The sequence below is a fragment of the Vicugna pacos genome, chromosome 9 (genome assembly GCF_048564905.1).
Source record: "Vicugna pacos chromosome 9, VicPac4, whole genome shotgun sequence".
Taxonomy (NCBI): Eukaryota; Metazoa; Chordata; class Mammalia; order Artiodactyla; family Camelidae; genus Vicugna; species Vicugna pacos.
The window spans coordinates 4890043-4917999 of NC_132995.1; the positions used below are offsets into that span (position 1 = coordinate 4890043).

Here is a 27957-nt window from a genome sequence, read left to right on the forward strand (position 1 = left end):
ATTCATAACACTTCGTTGTAATGAGAGAATCAAACCAGCAACTTTACTTTTACATTCTCTACACCAGTAGAATGTACGGCTTCACGAAGAAAGATGTTTTTGTCTGCGTTTCTATCTTCTGTATTTCCAGCAAGCAGAAAAGTTTGCCACATAGTAGGCATTTCATAAACATCTGCTCGGTGAATAAATAATTAACCCCTTTAGTTCGAAGGCTCTCTGAGCCTGGCTGTATAATTACAGGGAGTGCGGTGTGCACTAGGAGCTCTCAGTTTAATCAGTTGGGCTGCAACATTGAACGGAATCTCTTCCCTTTTTATGAGCTTGGGGTGGGGAGGACAGTAATTAGATTTATTTTAATGGGGGTACTGAGGATTGAACCCAGGACCTCATACATGCTAAACGCTCCCTCCCCACTCAGCCCTTGATTCAAAAGTATTTCCCATCTTTGTAGAAGGAAACCTTGCCCTACCTGGGGCTCCTCCCACCCACATTGGAGGTGAAACCACCCTTCTCCGTTGGCTTTGCCCCTTTTGCCAATCTCTGATGAACCGTGTTCCCGCTTTCCACACCCGTCATAACGAGAGCTGTATAATCCTGCCGTTTTATCCACTCTCAGACCAGTGCCTTCCTTAGCGGTTCTCCAAACCCTACAGCGGCTTCCAAGCCCCGCCCCCACCTCCCACCCCAGTCAGCATTCCTAGGACACTTGTCGGTTCTCCAACTGCAGCTTGGTTCGGCTCGGGTTCCCTCCCTGCTGAACGTCCCCTTGAGACGGTCGCACTCACTTAGCTTCTCTCTGTCCTTTAAATCAAAACGCCTAAACGCCTGCGACATCTCTGCCCACGCCGCAGAGAGATCAGGGCAGGTCTGAGTTTCTGAGAAGCTAAGCGTTTGTGTAGCGCCCCTGGCGAATGTTGCAAAGTCGGGGCCCGGTGGGTCAAGTGGCCTGGAAATGGGTTGATACAGGTCATTTTTCAATAGCTTTTGAAAATCACCGTTTTGTACCTTCCCGCGAAAGGCAGAAAGAGCAAGACCTTGCCCGCCGTACGGCAATACCTGAGAAAATGGCGGCTCCCGGTCAAGATCCTCGAACCGGGCGCGGCAATACTACGTCACAGAGGGACTGCGAGGAACCAGATTCCGCGGCTCTGGACGAAGGTCTATTGGCTCTCGTCGGCCGCCATCCTTCCAGCTTCCGAGGGTCCTAACGCCTGCGGGGGTTGATCGCCGGGCTACGGACTCTAAAGCAAAGTGTGTAGAACTGTGGTTCCGTGGTTTGGTCCAGCGGTGAAGACGGAGGTCATCCGTCAGGTCAGTATCGGGTTCCAAGCGTGTTTCTGGGCCAGGGAAAGTGCGTTGGGGTGTTTTGTGGCGGTTGTCCCAGCCTGCGTAGTGGTCGGTGTTGGGGCAAGCGAGCGGTAGTCCTCGCTCGGTGATGCATGTTGGGGGATCCGACCGGGGATGCGTGCTCAGAGTTCCCCCGCGTTGGGGGAGAGCTCACGGGATTCCTTGTTGGGGCGAACACTTGGGAGGTCTTTTTGCAGAGTAGCGTCTGGAAAGTCTGTGGTTGGGGGAGTTGGAAGTCGTCTCCGCGTTGGGGGCACCATTTGGGGCGCTTACCACATGTTTAATTTTAGAAATGGGGTTTCTGGTCCTCTTGTGTTCCATGTTTACTGTATGTTCCTATTGAAACACGTTTTCGGGTTTATCCCGACCCAAGTAATGACACCTCCATCCTCCTAATACTCCTCCAGAAAACGACTCGTTAAAATTAGTATATTTCATTTTTTAGTATTGGGATCAGTTGTGTAGGTATTCTTACAATTTTATGCATTTTTAATCTAACATCCTGTTATACCATTTCCATATTACAAACTCTTTGGAAGGTTTCTTTATTTCTTTTTTTAACTGCTGCAGTTATGTTCCATCAAGTGAATGTTTTAATTTCGGTAAGACTGATGTAGGTCTGTTTTTTGGGGGGGAGTGGGGAGAGAAGGAATTAGGTTTGTTTATTTGTTTATTAACGGAGGTACTGGGGATATTGAACCCAGGACCTCGTGCATGCTAAGCACGCCGGCTGCCACTGAGCTATACCCTACCCACTGATGTAGGCACTACACTTTCAGGAACGTGCAGTAGATTTCCTTTAACTCAAGTTTTTTGTTATTTCTTTGACCAGCTATGATTTTTTTTGTATGTGTCTTGGACGTGTTTTATGATGTTTATTTGTGAATAGTTTACACTTTTTTTCTAATTGTAAATGATGTTTTTCCCCCATGTAACCTTACTCCCTCTTTTTTGTTTCTTCTAATTTTATGTAATTCACAAGAGCAAAAATTTAAAAGATATATTTATTGTCTCACCTCATGCTACTTAGTAGCTTCATATTGATTTCTTTATGTTTTCTAGTTGAGCATTTTTGTCATCTGCCAACAGTTCTGGCCAGCCAGCAGGTGTGTGGACTGGAGTAAGAAGGAGCTGCTTCTGCCTCCGACTTGGGTAGGTTAATCTCTGAGTCAGGCTTCTCCGTTGTGAAAAAAGTTTTCATAATTTCCTTAACATAGTTGTTAGGAAGATTAAATGAGCAAATGTTGTCATTTAAGTACAACATGTAGTGCCTGACACATAGTATAGTTTGAATAAATGGTAGCTGCACTTTATCAAATTATTCTTTTTCAGAGACTTCCCCCAACCCCATTAGTAAGATGTAATTGACATATAACAGTCTGTAAATTTAAGGTGTACAACCTGTTGATTTGATACATTTACATATTGCATTTACATCGTGTCACATAATTACCATTTCTTTTTTGTGATGAGAACATTGAAGATGTACTCTTTTTATCAACTTTCCAGTATATAATACAGTGTTATTAACCATAATCACTATGCTGTACATTAGATTCCCCTCAAAGGCTTTTTAATTTCATTTTCATTTATAATTTCTTTCTGTCTCTTCAAAGTTTTCTTTGATTTATGTTGCTAGATTTCCCACTGTCTTGTATTCTTGGAAGAAACCTTACTTGTTCTTTTAAGATAGGGCTGGATTATGTTTGCTGATATTTTATTTAATATTTGTGCATCTAGGAAGGAAAAGATGTCTTGGATTTGCTTCAGAATAATCCAGTGGTGTAGAGGGAGAGGATAGCTCAGTGGTAGAGTACCTGCCTAGCATGCACAGAGGTCTGGGTTCAGTCCCCAGGACCTCCACTGAAATAAACCTAATTACTTCCTCCCCTTAAAAAGAAAAAGAAAAAGAAAAAAATCCAGTGGTGAAGGGGGAGTGAGTGGTAGTGTAGATAAAACAAAATTAGATTTGAGTTGATAATTACCGAAGTCACATATTAGATACATGGAGTATGATTTTATACTGCTCTTTTTCGTGTGTGTGCGTGAGGTTTAATTATACTGTTCCTTCTTTTGCTTGACATTTTTCATATTAAGAATTTTAAAGTTTTTTGGTGAAAATTTATAAGCAAAACTGATCTATACTTTTCTTTAAAAGTTTTTTTCAAATATAACACTAAAAATTAAAAAAAAAAAATTACAATACCCTGGTAGCCCTAACCTCATCCTCATCTCCTCTCTCCTCTCCAGAGGCAATTATTATCCTAAAAACATATTAAATTTGCCAGATTGTTAACTTTATATAAATGGAATCATACAGTATGTGTTCTTTTGTATCTGATTTCTTTGGTTCAACATTCTGTTGTGAAATTTATCTAAGTTATTGCAAATAGCAGTAGATGGGTTTTTCATTGCTGTGTAGTGTTCTGTTGTATGATTATACCCCAGTTTACTTACCCATTCTGCTGTTAATAGACATTTGGGTTGTTACTGGCTTGGGGCTATTATGAATAATGCTTAAATGAACAGTTTGTAACGCATCTTGCTGCTGTTGGGTATACACTTAGCGGAATTCCTGAAGTGTAAAGTATGCTAGATATGAGGAGAAATAACAAATGCTCAGTCACAGTGGGAATCCTTCTTAACGTGCCTCTCTCCGTAATGGAGACCAAGGAGACAAAAAGCTAGAAGGCTGTAGATTTACAGGAGCCAGCAGACTTTTTCTGGCCTTTCTGTAAAGAAGTAAATAGTAAATATTTTAAGCTCTATGAGCCCAGTGGTCTCTTTCTGTGCCTGCTCATCTCTGCCACCATAACATGAAAGTAGTATAGAGAATACATAAACAGATGGGTGTGCCTGTGTTCCAGTAAAACATTATTTACAAAAACAGGTCACCAGCCCACCATAGTGCTGACCCTTGAAAGATGAACAAACATGATTAACAAACTTGACCAATATAAAACACTCCACCCAACAGGTTTTCTCACATGCCCATAGGACATTGATAAAAAGTTATATGGCAGACCATAAAGCAAGTCTAAACAAATTTCAAATGATCGAAATCATACAGGCTGTTTTCTCTAACTACAGTGGAATTAAGCTCTGAAGCAATGCCAAAACAGTACATAGAATATCCCCAATTGTTTGGCAAGTATCTCATATACCTCTAAATAACCCATGAATCAAAAAAAAAAATTACAGTGGAAGTGTTCGAATTGCATTTTTAACTGAGATATAGTTGATTGAATGTGTATTTAATTTAAAATAACAAAATAAATTTAAATATTTTATTTAAATAGATAAATAACATTTATAAATAAATATTCCTTCCAAAAGCAAACATGGCTATTGATGTACAGTGACTTGGCAACACCTTTAATTTAACTTTAGTTGGAGTTTTTTTTTAATTTAAAATTTAAAAATGTAAACTTCCAGTTGTAATTGAAAATATCCTGTGCTTATTGAAAAAGCTGTAAAATTCACATCCTAATATATCGGACCAGCCATAATAATTATTAACATTGCTGTATTTTCTTTTGTGAGAGTGTGTATACACACTCACACATGTACTCACAGATACAGGTGTGTTGCTTTGCTTTTGCAGAAATATAGAATTGTATTATACATAATGAGTAGAAATGTGCCTTGTCCACTGAGTTGTATATTATGGCCATTTTTTACTTAAGTTTGTTAAAATATGAACTTATCATGTAGTATTCCATGAGATGGATTATAGCTGCTCATTCAGTGAATCTTGCATTAGTGGACCTAAACATATATTTTGTGTACCTTACATACGTTTTTGCTCACTTTGCCACTATTCCAAGCCTATTACGGGTTTAAAACAAAAGCAATACCAAGTTTTACGAACTGGTTTTTCAATATCAATGTAGGCTTTCCTCGTCTAACCTATTATTTATTAGCTACTCTTGGCCGCCAACCAGGCATCCATTTCCCCTTTGTTAAAAAAATACCTATTTTATTCCGGAGATGTGGGGCCTTCTGTTAGAGTGAGTCCGTATGGCAAGAGAGAGCTGTGGTCCCAGGCTCTCATAGCTGAATTTGCTCTTGCATCCAGAGGTTCCATCCTGCGGGAACAAGACATTTTCTGCAATAGAAGGAGAGGGTTCCTTGCTTGGGAGATCATCGTTCCGGAAGCAGCCTGACCTGAGATATCTGACCACAACTTCGGGGCAGGCCCGGAGAGATAGAAGACAGAGCACACCTTAGAGTTGCTAGCCCTTTCTTAAGAACTGGAGAAAATGACCAAAGTCCAGGTGAGGTTTGTTTTAATCTTTTTTGTCTTTTGTTTCCCAGTGGATTGCTGGAAGCTTCTAAAAAACAGTCTGCTGAAAGGAGACAGTGTATACTGACAGAAATCAGGATCTGTTGGAAAATAAATTTAGGCTATACTGTTAAAATCACGGCAAATTCAGAAACGAGATATGTAGGCTCTAGGGTCCGTACGAAGTTCTTAAGGCTGGAGCCCAGGTAAGTGGCTGTGTAAGACCCTGTGGGGTGCCGAAGCTCTGAGCCTGAGTCTGCTTTTCTTGGCAGCCATTATAGCAGGAAGCACGTGAGACGTTACGTGATTTGCATTGTCTGTGATTGCAAAGCAGTCTTCAGGGGAAGAAAACATTTCATTGCTCTTGGATCTTAAGAAATTTCTTTTATAGTTACCAAAGGGGAACGGTTGGGGAGGGATAAGTTAGGGGGTGGGGATTAACACACACACATTAGTGTATATAAAATAGATAAACAACAAGGACCTCCTGTATAGCACAGGGAACTGTGTTCCATTTCTTGTAATAACACCTAATGGGAAAGAATCAGAAAAGAAAATATACATATGTATGTATATGTATAACTGAATCCCTTTGCTGTACACCTGAAACTATGATGTAAATCAACCACACTCAATAAAAAAAATTTTTTTAAATTTCTTTTGCTAGTTCTTCAGAGAGGCTTTGTGGTAGACAGTGTCCTCATTGTCAGCCTTGCAACAAAGGCATACGATGTCCTTGGGCCTTTCCTTACTGGGCTCCCCAGGGTGGGCCACGCGGGTCACACCAAAGCAGAACTCAGCTGAGTAAGTTTCTCTGAAAGGAGAACGCCTTGACTTGGAGCCTTCTGGGAGTCTGACTTTACCCAAGAAAACGCCTTTTCTATCCAGTGGAATGGATGGGCTGCCTGACCTTCGAGTGGTCCTCCATGAAGAATTCTCTCAACCAGATTTGTGGGACTGATTTGCAGGAGACAGCTAAAATTCCATTTTTTGAGAGCAGCTCAGGGTGCAGATATGCCTTCCCAACCCCAGTCCAAAACATGAGGCCGGAGCCAATTATTCTTGTGTTTTTAATTACTCTGATGATACATGGTTACATGTGCATGCAAGATATTCAAGTTACGGCAACCCACAGGGTCTTAAATAGTCACTTACCTAGGCTCCAGTCTTAAGAACGGTACGAGCGGGTGGCGGGTAGAGCTCAGTGGTAGAGCATGTGTGCGTGGCATGCATGAGGTCCTGGGTCCAACCCCCAGTGCCCTGTTAAGAAAAAGAAAAAATTAAATTAAATTTAACATTAAAAAAAAGTTTTTTAAAAAGCAAAAACAAAATATAATAAAAATAAATATCATTATTTAAAAAAAAAGAACTTTGTATGACCCCTGGAGCCTGCATATCTTGCTTCCGAATTTGCCTTGATTTTAAGATTATAGCCTAAACTTGTTTTCTAGTAAGTATTTCCAAGATATTGAAGAAAACAGAAGTCTTGGCACCAAAAGAGGATATCCCCTATTACCTTTTTCTTGCTGAACTCCCACCCAAAGGGTAACAAATGTTAATAGTTTGGGTCTCCCACCATTCTCTCTCTATAATTGACAAGTGGTAAAATATATCTATATTTACATTTACATTAATTTACATATACATTTATATATGTATACATATGTATACTTAGACTATATTATTAAGATTTTTATGTATATTATATATTATATATATATTATGAAGATTTCTCACATTTCTGGTCTCATACTGTATATACAATTTGGGGACTTGATTTTTTTTTTCATTTAAGAGAATGCCTTGGGGGAAGGGTGTAGATCAAATAGTAGAGCATATGCTTAGCATGCACAAGGTCCAGGGTTCAATCCCCAGTACCTCCTCTAAAAATAAATAAATAAAAATCCAATCCCCCCCTAAAAAAAAGAGAATGCCTTGAAGATCACTGATACCAGTACGTTTAAATCTACCTCATTGATTTTAATGTTTGCACAGTTTTTCATAGCATAGAGATACAGCACACCCTGTCTGCTTATGGCAAACATTTAAATTACTGATAGATTTTTGACTGTTATAAGCAAAGACATTCTTACTGCACAGTGCTTTTTACATCTGTGTAAATATTATTTTAGCACTTTTTTAGGCAGAGAGGGACTAGCTGGTAGACTTCCACAGGGCTGTGGTTTGGATGTTTGTGTGCCTCCCAAATTCAGGTGTTGAATCTGAACCCCCAAAGCTGATGGCATTAGGACATGGGGCCTTTGGGAGGTGTGTAGGTCATGAGGGTGAGGCCTTCGTGAATGGGATTAGTGTTCTTATAAAAGAGAATACATGGCGGGTGTAGGGGGTGGCTGTAGCTCAGTGGTAGAGCCCGTGCTTGACATGCACGAGGTCCTGGGTTCAATCCCCAGTACCTTCATTGAAAAGGAGAGAATGCACGTCTGTCACCCGTCCACGTGAGAACAGTGAGAAGGTGCCCACTGAGCCAGGAAGCAGGCCCTCACCAGAACGCGGCCATGCCTTGATCTCCGACTTCCCAGCCTCCACAGCGGTGAGAAGTAAATTTGTTTTCATAAACCACCTGATCTGTGGTATTTTCTTGTAACAACCAGGGTGGACTAAGACACACGGTCCGTGGTACGTGAACTAGTCACCGCGTGCGCTGTTTATCCGGGAGAGAATGGTCCGAATGTGTCCCTGTCCATCCTTCCCCCATCATCTGTCCTGACTCCGATTACACCGGGGTTTGTCATCACAGGGATCGTTGTCATTCGAGGACGTGGCTGTGGGTTTCACCTGGGAGGAGTGGCAGCTACTGGATGCATCCCAGAAGGACCTGTACAGGGATGTCATGTTGGAGAACTACCACAACCTCGTGTCAGTAGGTAAGGAGAGGGCAGGGTCAGGCCACCCAAGATGGCTGTTCTCTTGCTCCCTGAGCATCCCCTGCTCGACTGTGCCTGCTCCCCTGCACCCTACTCACCTGACTGACCTTCCTGCATACTTGCCCCTCCCCCAGCTGATGACTGTTCTAACTTCGGATCAGAACATCTCCACTGTGATGGCTTATCAAATGGGCGGTGAGGGGCGTGCCCCTCTCCTGGTTTCCCTGGTAACCAGTGAGCCAACCTGATGTCAGTTCCCCCTATAACTGGTACCCTCGCAACTGCCGCCATGTCCTGCCTACCGTCCACCGCACACGGTGAGGGTCTCGCTCCAGGACCTTGCTTCAGATGTGTAAGGTCCCCTAATCCATTAAACCACTGATGTCGCTGTCACTGACTCTGGGCTCTTTCTTTGGTCTTCAAGCTGGGCCAGTACAGGGCTTGTAGGTCTGCTGGGTGCAGCCCGACAGGCAGCGTCACTGTCAGATGCTTTTTCTTTTCTCACTCAGTGAAATGTGTAGGGCCCCTGGAATATTTCATGAGCTGGACTAAAAGCACCATAGGTCCTAGGGTGTGTGCTCTCCCTTTCCTAGTTAAAGGGTTTTATTTACCAAAGTACAAATGATGTCGTCCCTGAAAGATAACTTTCTCCAGCTTTCTCATGGGTTCCCCAGGCTCAGATGCTCAATGCCAAGTGTTCCATGACTTCCCATTTACAGGACATCAAGCTACCAAACCAGATTCACTGTTTCAGTGGGAGCGCGGACAACCACCGTGGAGAGCAGAGGGAGCAGCCCCTAGGCACACCTGTCCAGGTGAGTGAGTGAAAACCGAGGAAATGGGGAGAAAGGACACTAAACTTCCAGTGCACCAGTGGAGGGCTGACACTCTCAGAATGTTGCCTGGAGAACTTCCCTTCCACCCACTGGTGACCCAGAAACCTAACACCTTCCTGCATGTTCTCTATTAGGGCTGTTCTTCTTTGCCTGCTGTTAAATAAAGCATGGTGTCTTCCCCTTTTTATTGGGGGTGGGGTAATTAGGTTTATTTATTTACTTATGTATTTTAATGGATGTACTGGGGATTGAACCCAGGACCTCATGCATGCTAAGTACACACTCTACCCCCTAAGCTATACCCTCCCCACCTTGTTTTCCTTTTTTAAATTTTCTGGCTCTGACTGTAGTTTGTCTCATCCGGCACCTGCTGTCTTACCCGGTTCCATTCCTCCCAGCAGGCTCACTTATGCCTTCTCCTTTTTCTTCTTCTCACTTCGTGTTCTCCACCTGACTTGCTCTGAGATAACCCCTCACGACCCACACAGATCACAGTGCACTCAGCACCGCTCCTTCCTTCTGTGACAGCCCTGCCCCTTGTGAAAAGGCTGATGATCCACTTCACCCTCGTGCATCTGAGAACCACATGTGCCTCGTCTCTCAGGGCACCTCTCCTAACTCACCCTCTGTTTCCCCAGCTTTCAGTTCTGTGTCTGTGTTTTTTTTTTTTTTTTAATCTTCTGTTGAAAGTTTAATTCATTCTCAAGGCCTAAACTTTCTGTTCTCTGCTGGAGAGCCCCAGATTGACCCCAGCTACTAATGTCTAATCTGCCCTCTAATCCTCTGCGTGTTACCAGCCACCAGGGCCGCTGTGATGCCCTGTGATGTCCTTCTTCCTGTGTGTGAAACCGGACCCTCCTTCCTCCCAGATACCGTCTTCACCATTGTAGTGTGTTTCTATAGATACCAAAGATGTAGGCTTCCTGCACGCTGACAGGCATCCCCAAGTTAACAGCTCTCTTTTTACAGTCAAATCTGCCCTCTAAACTTGTATTTTGCTGGCACCTGAGATAATTGTCCTATGAAATCCTTGTTCCTTCAGCCTCATGAAGGAGGTCATTGTCCTCCCAGTGAATCCTTTTACTCCCCGTGCCTTTTATTGAGGTTTTGCCATACGGCTCTACACCCTGGTGCCTGGTCACCTTCCGGTTGCCTCGAGTCTCTCCTTTCACTCTGCCGTGTTATTTCTAAAGGTCTGTGCTGTTCCTGTCAAATTTTGTTGTTTTGCAAAGGCCTTTTGGAGATTCCACAATCAATTCCCGCCTTCCAAGGAGGCCACTATAATACAGACTTGTTTTGCCCCAGTTGCTGCATCTGTTGGCTGATTCCAGTTTTTTACTTTTAGCTCCTTTTGAGGTTATGGTTGTATTTCTCTGTGGGTGGAGGGCGTGCAGGCAGTGGAACTTGATGAGAAAATGTGAAGCTTGCTGATATTTAATAAGGGCTGAGGTCCCGAAGAAGACATTTGCTCCTGTATAAAGGATCATGTATAAAGAGCTATGACCCACAGGTGGGCTACTTAAATTTAAATTTAATTAACATTAAGTAAAAGTACAAATTATTTCTGCAGTTACTTTAAGTGCTCAACAGCCATACACATGGCTACCATATTGGAAAACACAGATATAGAACATTTCCATCACTGCAGAAAGTTTTATTGAACAGCTCCATATACAGTTGCAATATGATTAAAGAAAGTGCTGTTTCCACCAGTTGGTACACAGGACATGAGTAGATGGCCCAGGGACTTCTTTTAAAATTTCAGATGGATACATGTGCGTTTGGATGTATTGGGTCCTCTGAAGTTGTATCATACCCATATAGACAGTTGGAGTATTAACTGGAGAATTACAATTAACTAGGTGATGGGTGTTTTAGGAAAGTTTAATTTTGGTGTGTAGTTGGCATGAGAGGGGAAAGATTTAGTGACAAGGCGATTATTGAGTATTTTAGCTCAGTAATCTTGGCATTAGATGCCGTGGATCCTACGTTCCGGTTCAGTATGATCCTACATTCCAGCTCCATCCCTTTGTTACTAAAACCCATGTCAATTGTTTGATCAGCATAGATATGGTTTGATGTCTCTAGACAGGCTTTTCATAGTCCCTGCACATCCCTCTCCCCAAACTCTAAAACTTGGGAGTGCATGAAGCCATTTGTCCTGGGCCTTCCTCTTTCTCTATTCATTCTTACATTATCTCATATAGTTTCATGCAGTCCACATATTTAAGTAATATGTATAAACACGTGACTTAAAATTGTTACCTAGAGTCTAGAACTTTCTCCACACTCATAGATCCAACTGAGTACATCATACTCTCTCTTGAATGTATTAGTCATCCCAAACATGACGTCCACCTCAAAATGGAACACTTGATTCCCCACAAACGCCACACCGGTGTCTTTACTCTTCCCCATTTATTAAATGGCACCAGCTTCTAGATGGATGCTTAAGCCACATATTGAGGATAATTCTTGATTCTTCTCTCTTCTGCCTCCAGCATTGGTCCTGCTGGTGAGTCTTGTCTTTCCCTCCGCTACGCTTGGCCTTTCCGCTTCCATCCTAGGAGCTTTGATTTTGTACATTTTTTCCATCTCCATGGCAGTCATCCAGGCTGAAGCTACTGTTACCTCTTGCCTGCACTCTGCTGTAGCCTCCTGTGTGTTTTCTCAACAATTTCATTTCTCCAAGCCATCCTCCATAGGAGTCGTGTGACCTTTTGGAAATATCCATTCAAAACTGGTTGTATTCCTGCCAAAAAAAGTTTTGGTGGCTTGGTTCTTAGCATAAAATCCGATTTATGACAAAGTCTTTCTATAAGATCTATATGCTCTCAATTCTACCTGCCTTTCTAAACTTAACTATCTCTACTTCCTTTAAGCTCAGGATGGTCCCAGATACACCAGCCTCCCTTACGTTTCCTGATCATGCTGAAGTTTTTGCTGCCTTTGGGTTTTTGCATTGGTTGGTCCCTCTTTGTGGAGGAGTCTTCATCTAGTTATTTGCACAACGTTGCTCCCTCTTATCCTATGATGTCAGCTTAACTTCTTTCCTCTTGAGGATGACTGCTTTATCTAAGACTGAATTGCCACTGCTCCGTCGCCTCCTTCATCCCACTTTTCACGATCTGTCATTTTCTTCCTTCTTTGCTTACCTCTTGGTTGTTGCTGCCTCTCTCTTGTTGCTAGAATGGCAGCTCCATGGAGATAGAATATATCGGTCACACTCCAGTGACATACTAATTCTGATATTCTAATATGATAGTGTGACATCTTCCCAAACACCAACTGATTCAGTGTTTGTTGGATGAATGAATCCATCCCCTCTGCCTTCTTTTGTTGTATTCCAGTCACAGTGTGGTTCTGTGTCTGTTTCTGTCCCCATTTTGCACGGTCCTCTTTGGAAAGAAGTCCAGGTTATATTTCTTCATTGTAGGCTATCCATCATTATTTCTAAAGTAGCTATTTTACAGTATTGTCAACCTTTTCACAGAGCATAGGATCCATTCCTATAGGGTACGTTTCTCTTAGACTGAGATCTTAAAGAGATAGCCCAAACCACGGCATTTTTGTACCTTTTCCCCCCTAAAATTATCATGAGTATTTTCGTTGTTCTTTTTCCTAGAAGAAATGTGGGAGCTTGACCATATGCAGTGGCACCCAGAAAACCAAAACGGGATTAAAACTGTGGACAGATATCAGCAAAGTTATGCACTTGGAAGTAATGTCAATGTATGCAAAAGTCTGGTTCCTTTAACACAAAGACACAATAAGTTTGGCTCACATTGTAAACATTTGAAATCACATTTAGGTTTTGTTACTGAGAATAGAAGACACACAGGAAAGAATTCTGATGAGTTTAGCGGATATGGGAAATCATCTCACTACGTCCAGCATGATAAAACTCTTACCAGTATTAAATACCACGGTTGTGTTAAACCCAGTAGCACTAAATCACAGCTCAGTGACCATCAAAAAACTTATCCAGGAAAGAAACCACATCAGTGCAGTGGGTGCGGGAAAGCTTTTTCCAGGAAGGCACAGCTCGTTAGACATCAGAGAACTGAAAGAGGAGAGAAACCCCACAGATGCAATGAATGTGGGAAAACGTTCATGAGGAAGATTCAGCTCACTGAACATCAGAGAACTCATACGGGAGAGAAACCCCACGAATGTGCCGACTGTGGAAAAGCCTTTTCCAGAAAGTCACAGCTCATGGTACATCAGAGAACTCACACGGGAGAGAAACCCTATGAGTGCGGCGAATGTGGGAAAGCCTTCAGCCGGAAGTGCCGGCTCAGTAGACATCAGCGATCTCACACTGGAGAGAAGCTCTACGGATGCAGTGTGTGTGGGAAAGCCTTTTCCCAGAAGGCCTACCTCATTGCACATCAGAGACTTCACACAGGAGAGAAGCCTTATGAATGCAGTGAATGTGGGAGAACCTTCTTTTTTAAGTCAGACCTGACCAAGCATCAGAGAATTCATACGGGAGAGAAACCTTACGAATGCAGTGACTGTGAAAAAGCCTTCCGAAGCAAGTCCAAGCTCATTCAGCATCAGCGAACTCACACCGGAGAGAGACCGTATGCCTGCAGTGAATGTGGCAAAGCCTTTGCCCACATGTCCGTCCTCATCAAACATAAGAAAACTCATACGCGAGAGAAAGCTCTCAATTCATTGAAGGTGGAGAAACCTTCCTCGGGGAGTCATAGCTCTTTATACATGAGTGACCTGGTCCAGGAGCAAAAGGCTATGAACACAGTGCCTGCAGAAATGTCTTCTTTGGGAACTCAGCCCTCGTTAAACATCGGCGAGCTCCTTGGGGCCAGAAACGTAGTGATTGTGCAGCAGCCTTGTCCACGAAGTCCAGCCTCAGTAGCTAATCGGGAATTTACACAGGGAGCGAACCCTGCAGATGCAATGAATGTGACAACCCCTTCAGTAATAAAGTATGTCTTATATGTCACAGATACTGCATAGGAAAAAAACAATTCTCCGGTACCGGAAGCGTGGAAAAGCCTTTAGCGTGAATCCGCCCCACATCTGTTATGTGTCGGCTCACTTAGGACAGAAATGCCGTGGATGCAGTGGTGGCGGAGGATGCCCCACGAGGGTCAGACTTGGTAAGTACCTGTGAGATCACGTTGCCCAGAAATGCAGCCATTGGGGGAAGCCTTTGCCTGGAGGTGGCATCGCGGTTGCTACCACAGAATTCTCACAGGACCACAACCTTAGGAAGGAATGCGATCTCTTTCAGTGATAAGTTGTACCTTATCACTCGTCAGAGAAGCACAGAAAGACGACTCTAGAGGCACTAGATGTGGAACACGTGTTCACCAACGTGGAAGAACTCGTAGAAAAGAGAAACCCACTGAATGCAAAAAGAAAAAAGAAACATCTATCACTAAACGAATTCTTGTATCACCGTTTTACCTTGAGAAAGTGGGAAAGACTTCTCTAATAAAGGAAATCATCTTGGACACCAGGAATTGCATGATGTAGTAGAAACCTGAGAATATAATGAATATAGAAGTACAGCTGTATTAGTTTCTTATGGATGCTGCAACAAATTACCACAAATATGGTGTCTCAGAACAACACAGTGTATTATTCTGGAGTCTGAAGTCCAAAGTGCACCTCACTGGTCTAAAAGCAAGGCTGTTGGCAGGGCTGCATTTCTTTTTGGAGGCTCTCGAGGAGAACCTTTTTCTTTGCTTTTCCAGCTTCTAGAAGCTGCCCAGATTCCATGGTTTGTGGCCCCTTTCCTTCCTCAAAGCCATCAATTGCAGGTCAAATCTTTCATCAGTCTAACAGTCATTTTTCGACTTCTTTCATCCACACTCAAGGACCCTTGTGATTATAGTGGACCTACCCACATAATCCAGGATAATCTCCCTATCTTAAAATCAGCTAATTAGCAGCTTTAACTCCATCTGCTACCTTGTATCCTCTTTGCCTTATAATTTAACAGGTCCTGGAGACTGGGATGTAGACATCTTTGGGAGGCCATTATTCTGCCTACCGGAGACCACCCTTTGGCACCCAGTGATCTGTTTCCATCCCACGTGCCCAATGCATTCACCCTGTCCCAATATCTCTGAATGGCTCAACCCATTACAGCCCCAACCCAGAGTCCAAAGTCTCACCTAAAATTCATCAGCTCGGCAGCGCGCAATCTCATCATCTAGGTCAAGTATCGGTGAGGCTTTGGGTATAATCCATCCCGAGGCACAACTTCTCTCTCTGAACCTCTAAAACTCTTCATATAAGAAACAACTTATATGGTCCTAACATACTTAGTTCCCTCTTCTACCTTAATTCCCCTTTACCATGCAGTGTGACATACAGATTCTGACAATTAGGACATAAACATCTTTGGACTTGACATTATTTCGCCTACCACAAAAACATAAGACTTCAGAGAATTTACACTTCGATAAATTCCTACGTAGCCCTTAAATAAATTTGGGGAAGCATGTTTCCGGAGAAAGAATTATCTAAAGTAATTATGAACTAAATACATTAACATTTTTTCTTTAATCAGAGAACCCTACACCGAGTGTTAGATATGAACACTGCACAATGTTCTTGAAATGTATAAATCAGATTATCAGCACAGGAAAAGAACCCTTAAATGTCCTAAAGGAACATGAGATTTATGCTGCTTGGAACTGCTGCCAGACAACGTTTGCATCTAACTATGAAACTGTATAGATTTATATATTTGTGTATATCACGATGCACCTAAATACTGACCAGTGTTTTCACAGCCAATTCTAACAACTCCTTTTTCTTCAACAGGATAACATATATCCTCCCACCTTCAATAACTGAAAAAAAAATAAAATAGACAAAATGTGTGAATGGACTGTTTTCAGGTGTTGGGTAGGAGGGAGCTCAGAACAGCTGTCTGTGAGAGAGAGAACACAAATGAAGTGAGCCTTGTGGTTGCCTCCAGCTTACTGCCTGGAGACCTTCTGTTCTGCCGCATAGGGAGGGGGAACCCCAAAAGCGGGGGAACCCCAAAAGATCTCAGCAGTCTCCCTGAATTCAGACAGGGTTTTGAATTTGGAGAATTCAAGGTGGCTCCAGTCCATGGGACAGATGACAGGAAAGGAGAGAGCTGTATCCGGAGTGAGTGGGTTCCAGAGTTCTGTAGAGTTCCCCACCAAGTTTTTAAGTTGCAATCACATATATGTGAGGAAACTCCCCAGCCTGGAGAAAGAACCGCTGGAAACAGACAGGCAGAGCCATCCTCGGAGCTTGCACAGAGTTGAGAATCGTCTGTGTTTCCACCAGCTGGAATGGAAACACCTACCACCCGGAGAATCACAGCAGAACTTGAGAAGAGTGTTGCCTCAGTGGGTGGCTTCCGTTGGATCTAGACTAAAGGCTGCTCTGAACCGTCCTTCCAAACCACTGATGCAAACCACTGAAAGAACCAAACTTTCTAAGTAACTTAACTGCTTCCCAGAACAAAACCCAGCAGTAGTCAAAGGAATAGGAAGCAGTCCATCAACCAGTCATGTAAAATTCAAAGCATCTGGCATCTAATCAAAACCTACTCAGGTATGCAAAGCAGCAGGAAAACAGGACCCATACATATGAAGGAAAGTCAACAGAGACGCAGAAATGGCACAGGGGATAGAATTAGTACAAAACGGTGTTAAAACGTTACTGTAAATACTCTGTATGCTCAGAAAGGTTACATCAAGGGGATTATAAAAAGTAGAATTTACTGTGAGGCTCTCTCCCCACAAGAGAGGGGCAGATGAGGCCATTCCAGGTGCCGGAGCCCCTGTCCCCAGGGTGTTCAGCCTCCCGGGAAGGGACCAGAAGGAAGCTGCTGCTGCAAGTGAGGACCCGGTCCCATGAGGAGAACCGAGCGCAGCCGGACTGGTGGAGTGTCGTTCGGCCTTGACTCGCCCCCTCCTTTCCCTGGGGGCTGGCGCCTGTGCTGCGCTGCTGTGTCTGGGAGGCACGGTTTAGGGTACGTTACCGTCCTAGTTAGGGGCTGGTGCGCCTTGGATGTTTGGTCACCGTGGTGGTTTCTGGGACACACCGTGCATCTCCTGCCATTTTTCCCTACATGAGTGAATTCTACTCGGGTACAGTGGTGGTTGAAGGAGGGTACCTGCCAGAACCCCAACTGAAGGCTGCTGCAGTTTCTGTCTGCGCCGTGTGAGGGAGTTGGTCTTGCCTGGGTGGATTCTGAGCCCACCTAGTGCTCCGCTCCGGCCAGGTCAGAGCTTGTGGGTCTACCCTGCTGTGTGGCCTGGGTGAGTGATGGCTCCAGGAACTCCTTTGCTGTGTGGGACATCCTCCTCCTTCCACCTTCATCCCTCCTGCTCTAGGGGGCCAGGTGGATCCTGTGTTGGGGACCTGGGAGGGGAATTTTAGTGTGTCCTATGGGATGTCCAGTCCTATAGCCTCTTCTTACCAGCTCTGTTACCAGGAACAGAAAACTTCTAGAACACTCTCTGCCATGCAGTGCCTTGAGGACTAAGTGAACAACTTTTAAATAGTATTATTATTATGAATGGGAAGATGATTTAGGACAAAAGAAATTTGATTTGCATACTTTAGAACCTACAACCCTAGTTTTAAGATTTACAGATTCCACCCACTTTGTCTTTTTTTTTTGATATTGATGTATATATAGTCCGTTTACAGTGTTGTGTTAATTTCTGGTGTACAGCATAGCGTTTCAGCTATACATGTGTATATATGTATATAGATTCCTTTTCACATTTTCTTCATTATAAGTTATTACAAGGTGTTGAATTATAGGTCCCTGTGCTATATGGTAGGACCTTGTTATTTATCTGTTTTATCTATAGTAGTTAGTCTGTCAATCCCCCAACTCCCGATTTATCCCTCCCCCCCAGCACCTTTCCCCCCTGGTAACCACAACTTTGTTTTCTATGTCTGTGAGTCTGGTTTTTTTTTTTTAATAAGTAAGTTCATTTGTGTCATTTTTTTAGATTCCACATGTAAGTGATATCAATATGGTATTTGTCTTTTTCTGTCTGACATACTTCACTTAGTATGATAATCTCTAGGTCCATCCATGTCGCTGCACCCACTTTGTCTTGATTTCCAGGCTAGAACTTGGGCTTCTAGATTCTAGAACCTTCTAGACCTCAGAGAAATAGAGAGTCAGCCACTCCACCACAAGTTGCCCAGTGCTGATCTTGTTCAGGGGAGCAGCTGGCTCTCTCTTTGTGTCTATGCTTAGGGGTGGAGGTAGAGACTAGAAATTCATAGGTTGTATATGGGCTGATTCATCTGATCTCTGGGGCTCCTTTTGCCAGTCCCAGCCTTGTGCTTTTAAGAATTTGTCCTTCATCGAAAAAGAGGAGTTGAGTAATTGTTAAAATTCTAAAAGCCAGGCCCTTCTCTGAAATGTCTCCTTTACCCTTGATCAGAGATCTTCTGTCAGATGTTCAGAATCCAAAAAGACAACAGAGTAGACCATACCCTAGAAATGTTGGTCATTTTCTAAGAATGGGAGAAAACGACTAAGGAAGGCCCTGGTGAGTTTTTCTCTGTTTCTCTATTTTGCCTTTCTTCCTCCTGAATTTACAGAGGCTTGTAAAAATAACTATTAAATGGAAACATGCATGTTACTAAATTCAGAATTTGAGAAAAAAAAAACCATCAAATTGAGATTAGGACAAAGGTAGAATGGGGAAATGTAGGCCATAGTGTTCAAATAAAAGGAATACTGGTGAATATATGTGTAAGAATTTATGATGTATTTAAATTGAATTACAAGTTGTTTTTGAGGGGTGGAAGTATACCTCAGTGGTAGGGTGCATGCTTAGCATATGCAAGGTCCTGGGTTCAATCCCCAGTACCTCCATTAAAAGAAAAACGTTTTTAATGTTTTTGGTATCAATAATGTGTTAATTTTCTGTTGGTGCTGAAACAAATTCTCACCAACTCTTAGCATCTTAAAACACTGCCAATGTATTATTTCACAGTCCCTTAAATCAGAAGTTTGAGTGGGCATGGCTGGTTTCCCTGCTCCCTTTTTCTTGAGATTGAAATCACAGTATGGGCCAACAAAGTGCTGGTGAGAATCCACTTCCAAGCTTATGCAGGTTGTAGGTAGAACCCATTCTCTTGTGACTGTAAGACTGAGATCATTGTTTCTTCGCTGTCTGTCAGCTGGGGGGTCGATCTTTTCTCCTAGAGACTGCCTGCTTTCCTGTTGACGCTTTCCATGTGATCCCCCTCGAGCAGGCGTTTGAGTTCCTCTTGTACTTCAGATCTCTTCAGCTTCCCTTTCTGACACATATCTGACTGTCTCTTCCTTTAAACTAGTATGTGACTGCACTGGGCCCACTGATAATTCAGGTTAATCTCCCTATCCTGTGGTCAGGTTATTAGTAACCTTAATCACATCTCCAGACTCCCTTCACAGCACTTCCAAAATTAATGTTTGTTTGACCAATTAAGGGACAGGAATCTGGAGGGGCATCTTTAGAATTGTGTCTGTGTGTCTGCAGATGGTCACAGACGTGCTGCGACTATTGATTTTGGGTTACAGAGGAATTTTAGTCGGTGGTGAATTCCCAATAGATCCATAAATAATGAGGATTGACTATTTTTAAAATTTTCTTCTGGTTTATATACATCTAAGTGGTCATTTCAATAATACCTTATTCCTTCTCCATATTTAAGATAGCTTATTTCTCAATATATTAAATACTTATATTGAATATTCCTATTAATGTTCAGTGCTGATAGTTCCTGCACGTGTAGTCATTTCATATCTGAGTCTATTCTTTGTTCTATCTGTTGGAAAATGTTCAAGATAAAAGCTCTTTGAGGACAGATTTTGCTGTGTTTATATGTTAGCACTTAGTTCTCTACCTTTTAAACAGACGTCAAAAATGGTTTTCAGAGATTACTATCTTAGGGATGTCCTACATGTAGAATTTAATCAGTATGCCTTACAAAAACTTCTAATTTTACTGGATTAGGTGTTCAGTTGCCAGATAGATTTAATGGCACTTTACTTCCTTCCAATGAAAACTGTTACACAGAGATATAGTCTTTGTAACTAATGGTGAAAACAGTCAGAAGGTGTATCTGTAGGTCTTTTTCTCATCAGAAATGATCATCACAAATTGAGGAAGAATGTGTGGTAATTGCAGGGATTAATGTCACTCGAGGATGTGTCGGTGGACTTTACCTAGGAGGAGCGGCAGCTACCAGGACGTGATGTCGGAGAATTACAGCAGCCTGTGACACCAGTTAAGGATGACTGCCCTGTGTCACTCAGAGAGCCAGTAGGCTTCCCCTTTCTAGTTCCCCTGGCTTCCAAAGAGCTTCAAGATCCTGGACTTGAGCTTCTAGATGATAGATGCTTACTTAGTCCCTCTTCTGCTCCCAGATGGAACTTAATGTGCTTTCTCCTTCATTAGATCTTTAATCTGCCCAGGTGCTAGTGTGTCAGTTCAGACGTTCTGTGCTCTTCCTAGACAACCCCCACCAAGTCCGTGATAAGTGTCCAGGTCTTTGTCGTTTCCCATGAACCGGCTGTCAAGCTTCCAAACCAGATATGATCCTTAATTTCAAGCATGGCAAGGAGCCATGGAGAGTAGCAGATGAAATGCAGTGTCAGTGCTTCTCAGGTGAATGAGCAACCAAGGAGCAGCAAGATGGGAGACCTTGGAAGTAAAGCAGTTGGCCAAGAAGAGTTGACCCTTCCAAATGTGTTTAACAAGGCTAAAACTTGAAAGGTCATTACCAATACCTGAATTCTTGGTGAGGCTCTCCTGCTTGCTGTTTCAAGAAAAAAGTGCCTTTCTCTCTCTTTCAGATTGATTCATTATTCAGTAGAACGTTTTCTTGTCAGCATCCAGACTTCTTCCTTTTCCTCTGCTTCCTCTTCGGCAGTGTCACTTCCTGTTTTCTCCACGTCTCCTGTTTTTACCTCTTTTACCTGATCAAATAATGTAACAAGTCTTCCGGTTAATACAGCAGCACCTTTTATCCTGGGGTAAGGATATCTGGTCCACTGTCCAGGTGGACTTCTGTGGGCCAGGTGAGAATGAATCCAAGCAAGCTAGTAGGTGGGAACGCTGACCACAGTGGTGGTCTCTAAATACAATAGTAGAGCTTCGGGAAAGTTCATTGTCTGTTCTTGCAGAATTAATTAGAGAAGAAAGAATCAGTAAGAGCGGTTAACTATGCTTATCTTGAACTGAGAAGCAGAGGGTCCTTCATTCTAACCTGCCTCCCCTAGATATTCATTCAAGACTTAACTCGGCATCGTTTCTTTGTCCTCATTATTTGTGCCTGATGGATGGGTTTTCTCCATTCTCTGGGCATCTTTTAAAGTCTTCAGAGTTGGAAAGGATGAAGCTGCATCCCTGCCTATTTCTATCATTTGTTCCCAGTGTGATTTCATTAAATTTCATGGCCTTAACAATACTGTTTATATACTGATGACCCAAATTTCTGTCTACAGGCCAGACCTTCTCTTATCCTCATACAGTCACCTGGATATTTCATTTCTTCACTTGGAGAGCTAACAGCTACCTCAGACTTCATGTCACTTTTGGTTCCTCTTTTCACTCCCACCACAGATACAATCCATCAGCAAGTCTAGTCTGTGTCCTTATCACGTCCTGAGGGTCTCCACTCTTTTCTGTAACTATTGTTTTCACTCAAGCGTCAAATGTCCATTATTTTTTGCCAAAATTATTACAGCTTTCTTGAAAATACTCTTACTTCTTTAATCTTGCTTCTCTCTGTTCTCCACATAATAGCCAGCTGATTTTTTTAATTGTACTACTTGTATTTTTTCATAAACAGTAACTAAGGAAACTCAGTGTTTCCAGCTCCTCACCCACAAAGGTCATGACCATAAAGATAAACTTCAGAAACATCTGGATTTTTAAAGAGATAAGGTTTTGACTGTTACCTGGGCAGAAAAAAAGGTATATGGAAGGGAAACCATCATATAGAAAGAGCAGTCTTCTGAGTTGGAGGGTGGAGGGAAAGAGCTAAAGTATAATCTAAGTGATTTAATTTGGGTGGTGAGTATATGGGGGGTTCACTATACCATCTCTCCATTTGTGTATGTTTGAATTTTTTCTTTTTAAGTGTTACACTATTGCAGAAACAATTTTAAATTAAAAACAAATCCATACCAAAAAAAGTAAGAAGAATGCTATAAGACATAGCAGATCATTACCAATTTTCATAACCATAGTCCACAAGCCTAAAAACAGCATCTGTGTCACAATATTTAAAACCTGGTCCGTGTGATGACTGATACACGTACACAAAGGATGACAGTTCTAAAGTGAAAACTGGGACATGTCATCTCCCTCCTACTGTTATTTTGAATGGCATCTGGTTATTATTAATATAATACCCAAATTCCTTCCAGGATTCTCCTGCATGTGAGCATTTCCTGACTCCTGCCTGCATTTTTGTTTACTTCTTTCTTTGAAGTATAACACAGGAAAGTATACAGATAAAAGTATACTGCTCAGTTAATTTCTGCAATCAGCACACTGTGTAACCAGCATCTAGATCATAATACCAGAGCACAGAGGGGAAGCTATAGCTCAGTGGTAGAGCACAAGCTTAGCATGCACGAGGTCCTGGGTTCAATCCCCAGTATCTCCATTAAAAATAAATAAATAACCCCCACACCAAAACACACACACACACACACACATACATGCACATACACATATACATACATACACATACACCACAGCACCGTGCAGGATGCTGTTGTGTGAAAATAAAACAATTCATTCTGCATTCAGGCCATTATGAGTAGTGCACCTTCATAGCTTTATATAAATGTCTTCCTTTACTTTCTGTTTTTTTCCCTTTGAAAATGTTTATTTCTAAACAGTTTAGTCTTAGTGTGAAATCCCAAAACTATATACAAATTTCATGCACATTGTTTTTGCAGATTTCCGTAAGTGGTAATATTTTACCACATTTGCTTTATCATAGTCTGCCTACTCTGTCGTTACACACACACACACACACACACACACACACATACATTGTTTTTCTGAGATTTTTACCCCTAAATACTTATGTGTGTATTTTCTAGAAATACAGTCATTTTAAAAACATAAATAGAATACAGATTATCAAAATCAGGATATTGATATTGACACAGAACTGTCATCCAATCTACAGAGCTTACTCAAGTTTTACTGATTGTCTCTCTAATATTTTTTATAGTAAATGAGAGAGAAAAAACCCTTTTCTGGACCTCTCCTTGTTGTCTTGCTCTTTCTGTCGTGGGCAACTCTGGCTTTCATCTAGCAGTCAGAGCTCGCTAATTATGACTCAACTCCTTTAGGTGAGAAACCACATGCATACAATGAAAGTGCGATGAATGCTTGGAAACCACTTAAGACCATGCCTCGGAGAACTCAAGCAGGAAAGACATCCCATGAATGCCGAGATTGTAAGAGAGCCTTTCCCAGTAAGTTAAAGCTAATTACTCATCAGGAAACTCACACAGGAGAGAGACCCTACAGATGCAGTGAATGTCAGAGAGCCTTCGTTACAGAGTCAGCGCTCACCTATCATCAGAAAACCTGTCACAGAGAAGGGAAATCCTACAGATGCAGTAAATGTGGGAAAGCTTTTCTTTGGAAGTCAAAACTCATTTTACATCAGAAGACTCATTCAGGAGAGAGACCTTTCAGATGCAGAGCATGTGATAAAGCCTTCATGGTTAGGACGCATCTCACTGCACATCAGAGAACTCACACAGGAGAGAAACCATATGAATGCTCAGATTGTGGGAAAGCCTTCTCAAAAAAGGCTCAGCTCCTGATTCATCAGCGACTTCACACAGGAGAGAGACCCTATGGATGCAGTGAATGTCAGAGAGCCTTCATTACAAAGTCAGCTCTCACCTATCATCAGAAAACCCAACACAGAGAAGGGAAATCCTATGGATGCAGTAAATGTGGGAAAACTTTTCCTTGGAAGTCAAAACTCATTTTACACCAGAGGACTCACTCAGGAGAGAGACCTTTCAGATGCAGAGCATGTGATAAAGCCTTCATGGTTAGGACGCATCTCACTGCACATCAGAGAACTCACACAGGAGAGAAACCATACGAATGCTCAGGCTGTGAGAAAGCCTTTGCAAAAAAGGCTCAGCTCTTGATTCATCAGCGACTTCACACAGGAGAGAGACCCTATGGATGCAGTGAATGTCAACAGGCCTTCATCCAGAAGTCAGATCTCAGTAATCATAAGAAAACTCATCATGCAGAATGGAAATCCCATGAATGCAGTGAATGTGGGAAGGTTTTGTCCTCAAAGTCAACACTCACTATACATCAGAGAACCCATACAGGCGAGAGACCCTTCAGATGCAGTGTATGTGATAAAGCCTTCACATCAAAGGCACACCTCATTGTACATGAGAGAACTCACACAGGAGAGAGACCCTATGGATGCTTGAATTGTGAGAAAGCCTTCTCCACTAAGGCACATCTCATGATCCATCAGCGAATTCACACAGGTGAGAGGCCGTATGGGTGTGATGAGTGTCAGCAAGCCTTCATCCAGAAGTCGGGTCTCACCAACCATCTGCAGAATTGTCATGCCCGAGTGAAATCGTATGGATGCCGTGAATGCGGGAAGGTTCTGTCGTGTAAGTCGACTCTGGTGATTCATCAGAGAACCCACACAGGCGAGAGACCGTTCAAGTGCAGTGTGTGTGATAAAGCCTTCACAGCTAAATCCTACCTCACTGTACATCAGAGAATCCACACAGGAGAGAAACCGTACGAATGCTGTGATTGCAAGAAAGCATTTGCGACTCTGTCAACTCTGATTGGTCACCGGAGAACTCACACAGGAGAGAGGCCCTATGGATGCAGTGAATGTCCAAAAGCCTTCCTTCGGAAGTCAGCCCTAGTTAGTCATCAGCAAACGCAGCACCCGGGAAAATCCTCTACTTGATGATTGTGGGAATGTAAGAAAGCTCTTTTGATTAATCTTACCTGCTCAGAGAATTCATACAGAACAGAAATGCTATGTGTGTTGTAATTACAGTAGACTCTTGTAGGAAGGAAACCTTAGATGTGGAATGAAAGTTGTATGTCTTCCATCTGAAGACATCCTCTCATTATACCTTAGGGATCTCACCAAAAAAGAAACATACATGCAGTTGTCGAAAGACTTTACTTGAAAGGCACAGGCTATGCATTTAGGAGGTGACAACCTGCGGATGCAGGGAAGGTGGGAAATTATTATTTTTCAAGTCATGTTTGTTATGCATTAGGGTATTCATCCCAGAGAGGGACCCTACAGTTGCAGTGAATGCCATCAAGCTGGGGGAAATTACATCTCATTGTACATAAAAATAAAAACTTCAGGAATGTGGAGCATTCCCTAGAAAGTTAAAACTCTTTGAACATCTTGTATAGGGGAGAGAGATCCATTAGATGCAGTGAATGTGACAGAATCTTGCCAGTTAATGCATATCTTCCTTACATCAGCAAACTCACGCAGGAGGAAAGCCCTAGTAAATGAAGTATATCTATCCTTCATCTGGATGTCACAGATCATCCACAAACTCATGTAACAGGTAAATCTTTTTGAAACGGAATGAGGAACACTTTTGAAAGTGACATATTGAACAGCAGGTACTTAATTCAGGAGAAACCCCAATGGCTATAATTGAAGTCTTCCTTTGGCCACAAAACTCACTGCACAACAAGAAAGAAACGCCACGAGCTGCAGTGATTGTTTAAAATGGTTTACTTACAGTTCACATAACTCCTTAATTGCCCACTAACTCACAAAGTAGAAAGACCCTATTCGCAGACAAGGGGATAATTTCTAGATTCAGTGAAGGTATAAAATCCTTAAGGAATCATATCTTTCTTCTACTTCAGTGAACTCATATATCACAGAAATACTGTGATTATAGTCACGATCTGTGGAAGACTGGATATCATTAACCGCCATAGGCTCTTTATAAAGGAATTTTTTGTATTGAAGTATAGTTGGTTTATAATGCGTTAATTTCTGGTGTACACAGTGTTTCAGTTATATATATATATATATACACATATATACATACACACACACACACACTCCTTTTCATATTTTTTCATTATAGGCTATCACAAGGTATTCAGTATAGTTCTCTGTGCTCATAAGCTCTTAAAACTTGGCAAAAATGTGGCAAAAAGCATCAATGGTAAATGATCATTTATTTTTGTATTTCATAGATTTATTTCTTCATATCTGAACGTATCTTAAATTGTGACACATGTTACAGTTGATGGAATGTCATCATTTCATTAAGGGCTTTTCTACAAGTGATGGTGTTCTAGATTTGAGTCATTAAGTAAACTTGGAAACTATATATAGAATGAAATAATTTTATAAGGGCTTAGCATAATTGTTTTAGAGAATATTCTACTATAAATATTAGGCATTTTCACTACAAATACAATACTGTTTGAATATACAAAAACAATCAGAACAGGATCAGATGAGTGTCAACCAAGGTTTGTCGTGGTTATGTTGTGGACTACACTACATAACATGGACTTTATGTACTTAATTTAATTTTTATTTTTGGAATTTACAGGAAGGAATGTAATTTTTAGGGTTTAATAAATTCTCAGCATAGGCACAGAGTGGTGAGTAATATAATCTAATATAAATAGAACTGTTCTATTTCCTTATCAATTAAAATGCCTTGTAATATGTAATTTGACTCATGAAGTCATATCCCACATGGGTTTGTTTTCCTTACTTTTGTTTTTATTGTCTTTTGTAATATACCTGCCAACTGTGATGAGCCATCACTTCTCGAAGCATACATTTTTCTAGAGCCTTATTTTTTAAATATCCAAAGATGATAAAAGATTTACAATAAATAATAAAACAAAGCAGCACATGAGACTGAAGGAGGGAAAAAGATGGGATTACACGTGGTGAGTTCATGTGGATATGTTTCCAGTGCTGGGTCACAATGGAACTTTAGAGTCATTATTATAATACGTCCTTGGGCACTACGAACAGTTCCCTCTCAGCCTTTCCTAAAATGCCTGGTATTTTGCTAATATTAAGAAAACACTGCAGAATTGGAACTCCTGAACATTGCTGGAGTGTAAAAATGGTTCTATTGCTATGGAAACCAATTTGGTGGCCCTTCTAAACAGTTAAACATAGAATGACTATATGACCCAGGAATTCCACTCTTGGGTGTATACCCAACAAAACTGAAAACAGGTCCTTAAATATTTGCACATGAGTATTCATAGCGCTATTCACAATAGCCAGAAGGTGAAACAACCCAAATCCCCATCAGTGGATTAGTGGATAAACAAAATGTGGTGTATGTCTACACATACACACACACATATGTGTAATGGAATATTAATCACCTATACAAGTGAAGTATCAATACATATTATTACATGAGTAAACCTTAAAAACATTATGCCAAGTGAAAGAAGCCAGACACAAAAGACCACATATTATGTTTCTATTTATATGAAATGTGCAGAATAGGTAACTTTATAGAGACATAAAGCAAATTGGTGGTTACCAGGACCTGGGTGGA

At 41.9% G+C, this 27957-nt stretch overlaps 1 protein-coding gene, 1 long non-coding RNA gene and 1 other non-coding gene across 6 annotated transcripts in view; 2 read left to right on the top strand and 1 right to left on the bottom strand.

Annotated features, from left to right (window-relative positions):
- Nucleotides 1-1045: 1045 nt before the first annotated feature.
- On the top strand, nt 1046-27100 carry LOC107033945 (uncharacterized). Of its 4 annotated transcripts, none has more exons than XM_031681521.2 (6): nt 1048-1311; nt 2410-2499; nt 5426-5624; nt 8391-8517; nt 9237-9332; nt 12982-16216. In XM_031681521.2, exons 3-6 carry the CDS (start codon nt 5610-5612, stop codon nt 14334-14336), a joined length of 1593 nt encoding a protein of 530 aa, XP_031537381.2. In that variant the 5' UTR covers nt 1048-1311; nt 2410-2499; nt 5426-5609; the 3' UTR covers nt 14337-16216. The 4 variants fall into 4 exon arrangements, with proteins under 4 accessions (XP_072824687.1, XP_031537381.2, XP_015098535.2 ...); XM_015243049.3 differs by having other exon boundaries at nt 1049-1311; nt 12979-16216; XM_031681519.2 differs by lacking the exon at nt 12982-16216 and adding an exon at nt 23710-27100 and having other exon boundaries at nt 1051-1311.
- The window catches only part of LOC140698369 (uncharacterized), a 35069-nt gene continuing 11881 nt past the window's right edge, over nt 4770-27957 (bottom strand). The window contains exons 2-3 of the long non-coding RNA XR_012076125.1: nt 6788-6892; nt 4770-5435 (exon numbers count right to left, since the gene is read on the bottom strand). This is a non-coding gene — a long non-coding RNA (uncharacterized lncRNA). The remainder of the gene's footprint in view (nt 5436-6787; nt 6893-27957) is intronic.
- Nucleotides 7976-8051, top strand: TRNAV-GAC (transfer RNA valine (anticodon GAC)). Its single transcript has one exon. It is a non-coding gene; the product is annotated as a tRNA-Val (tRNA).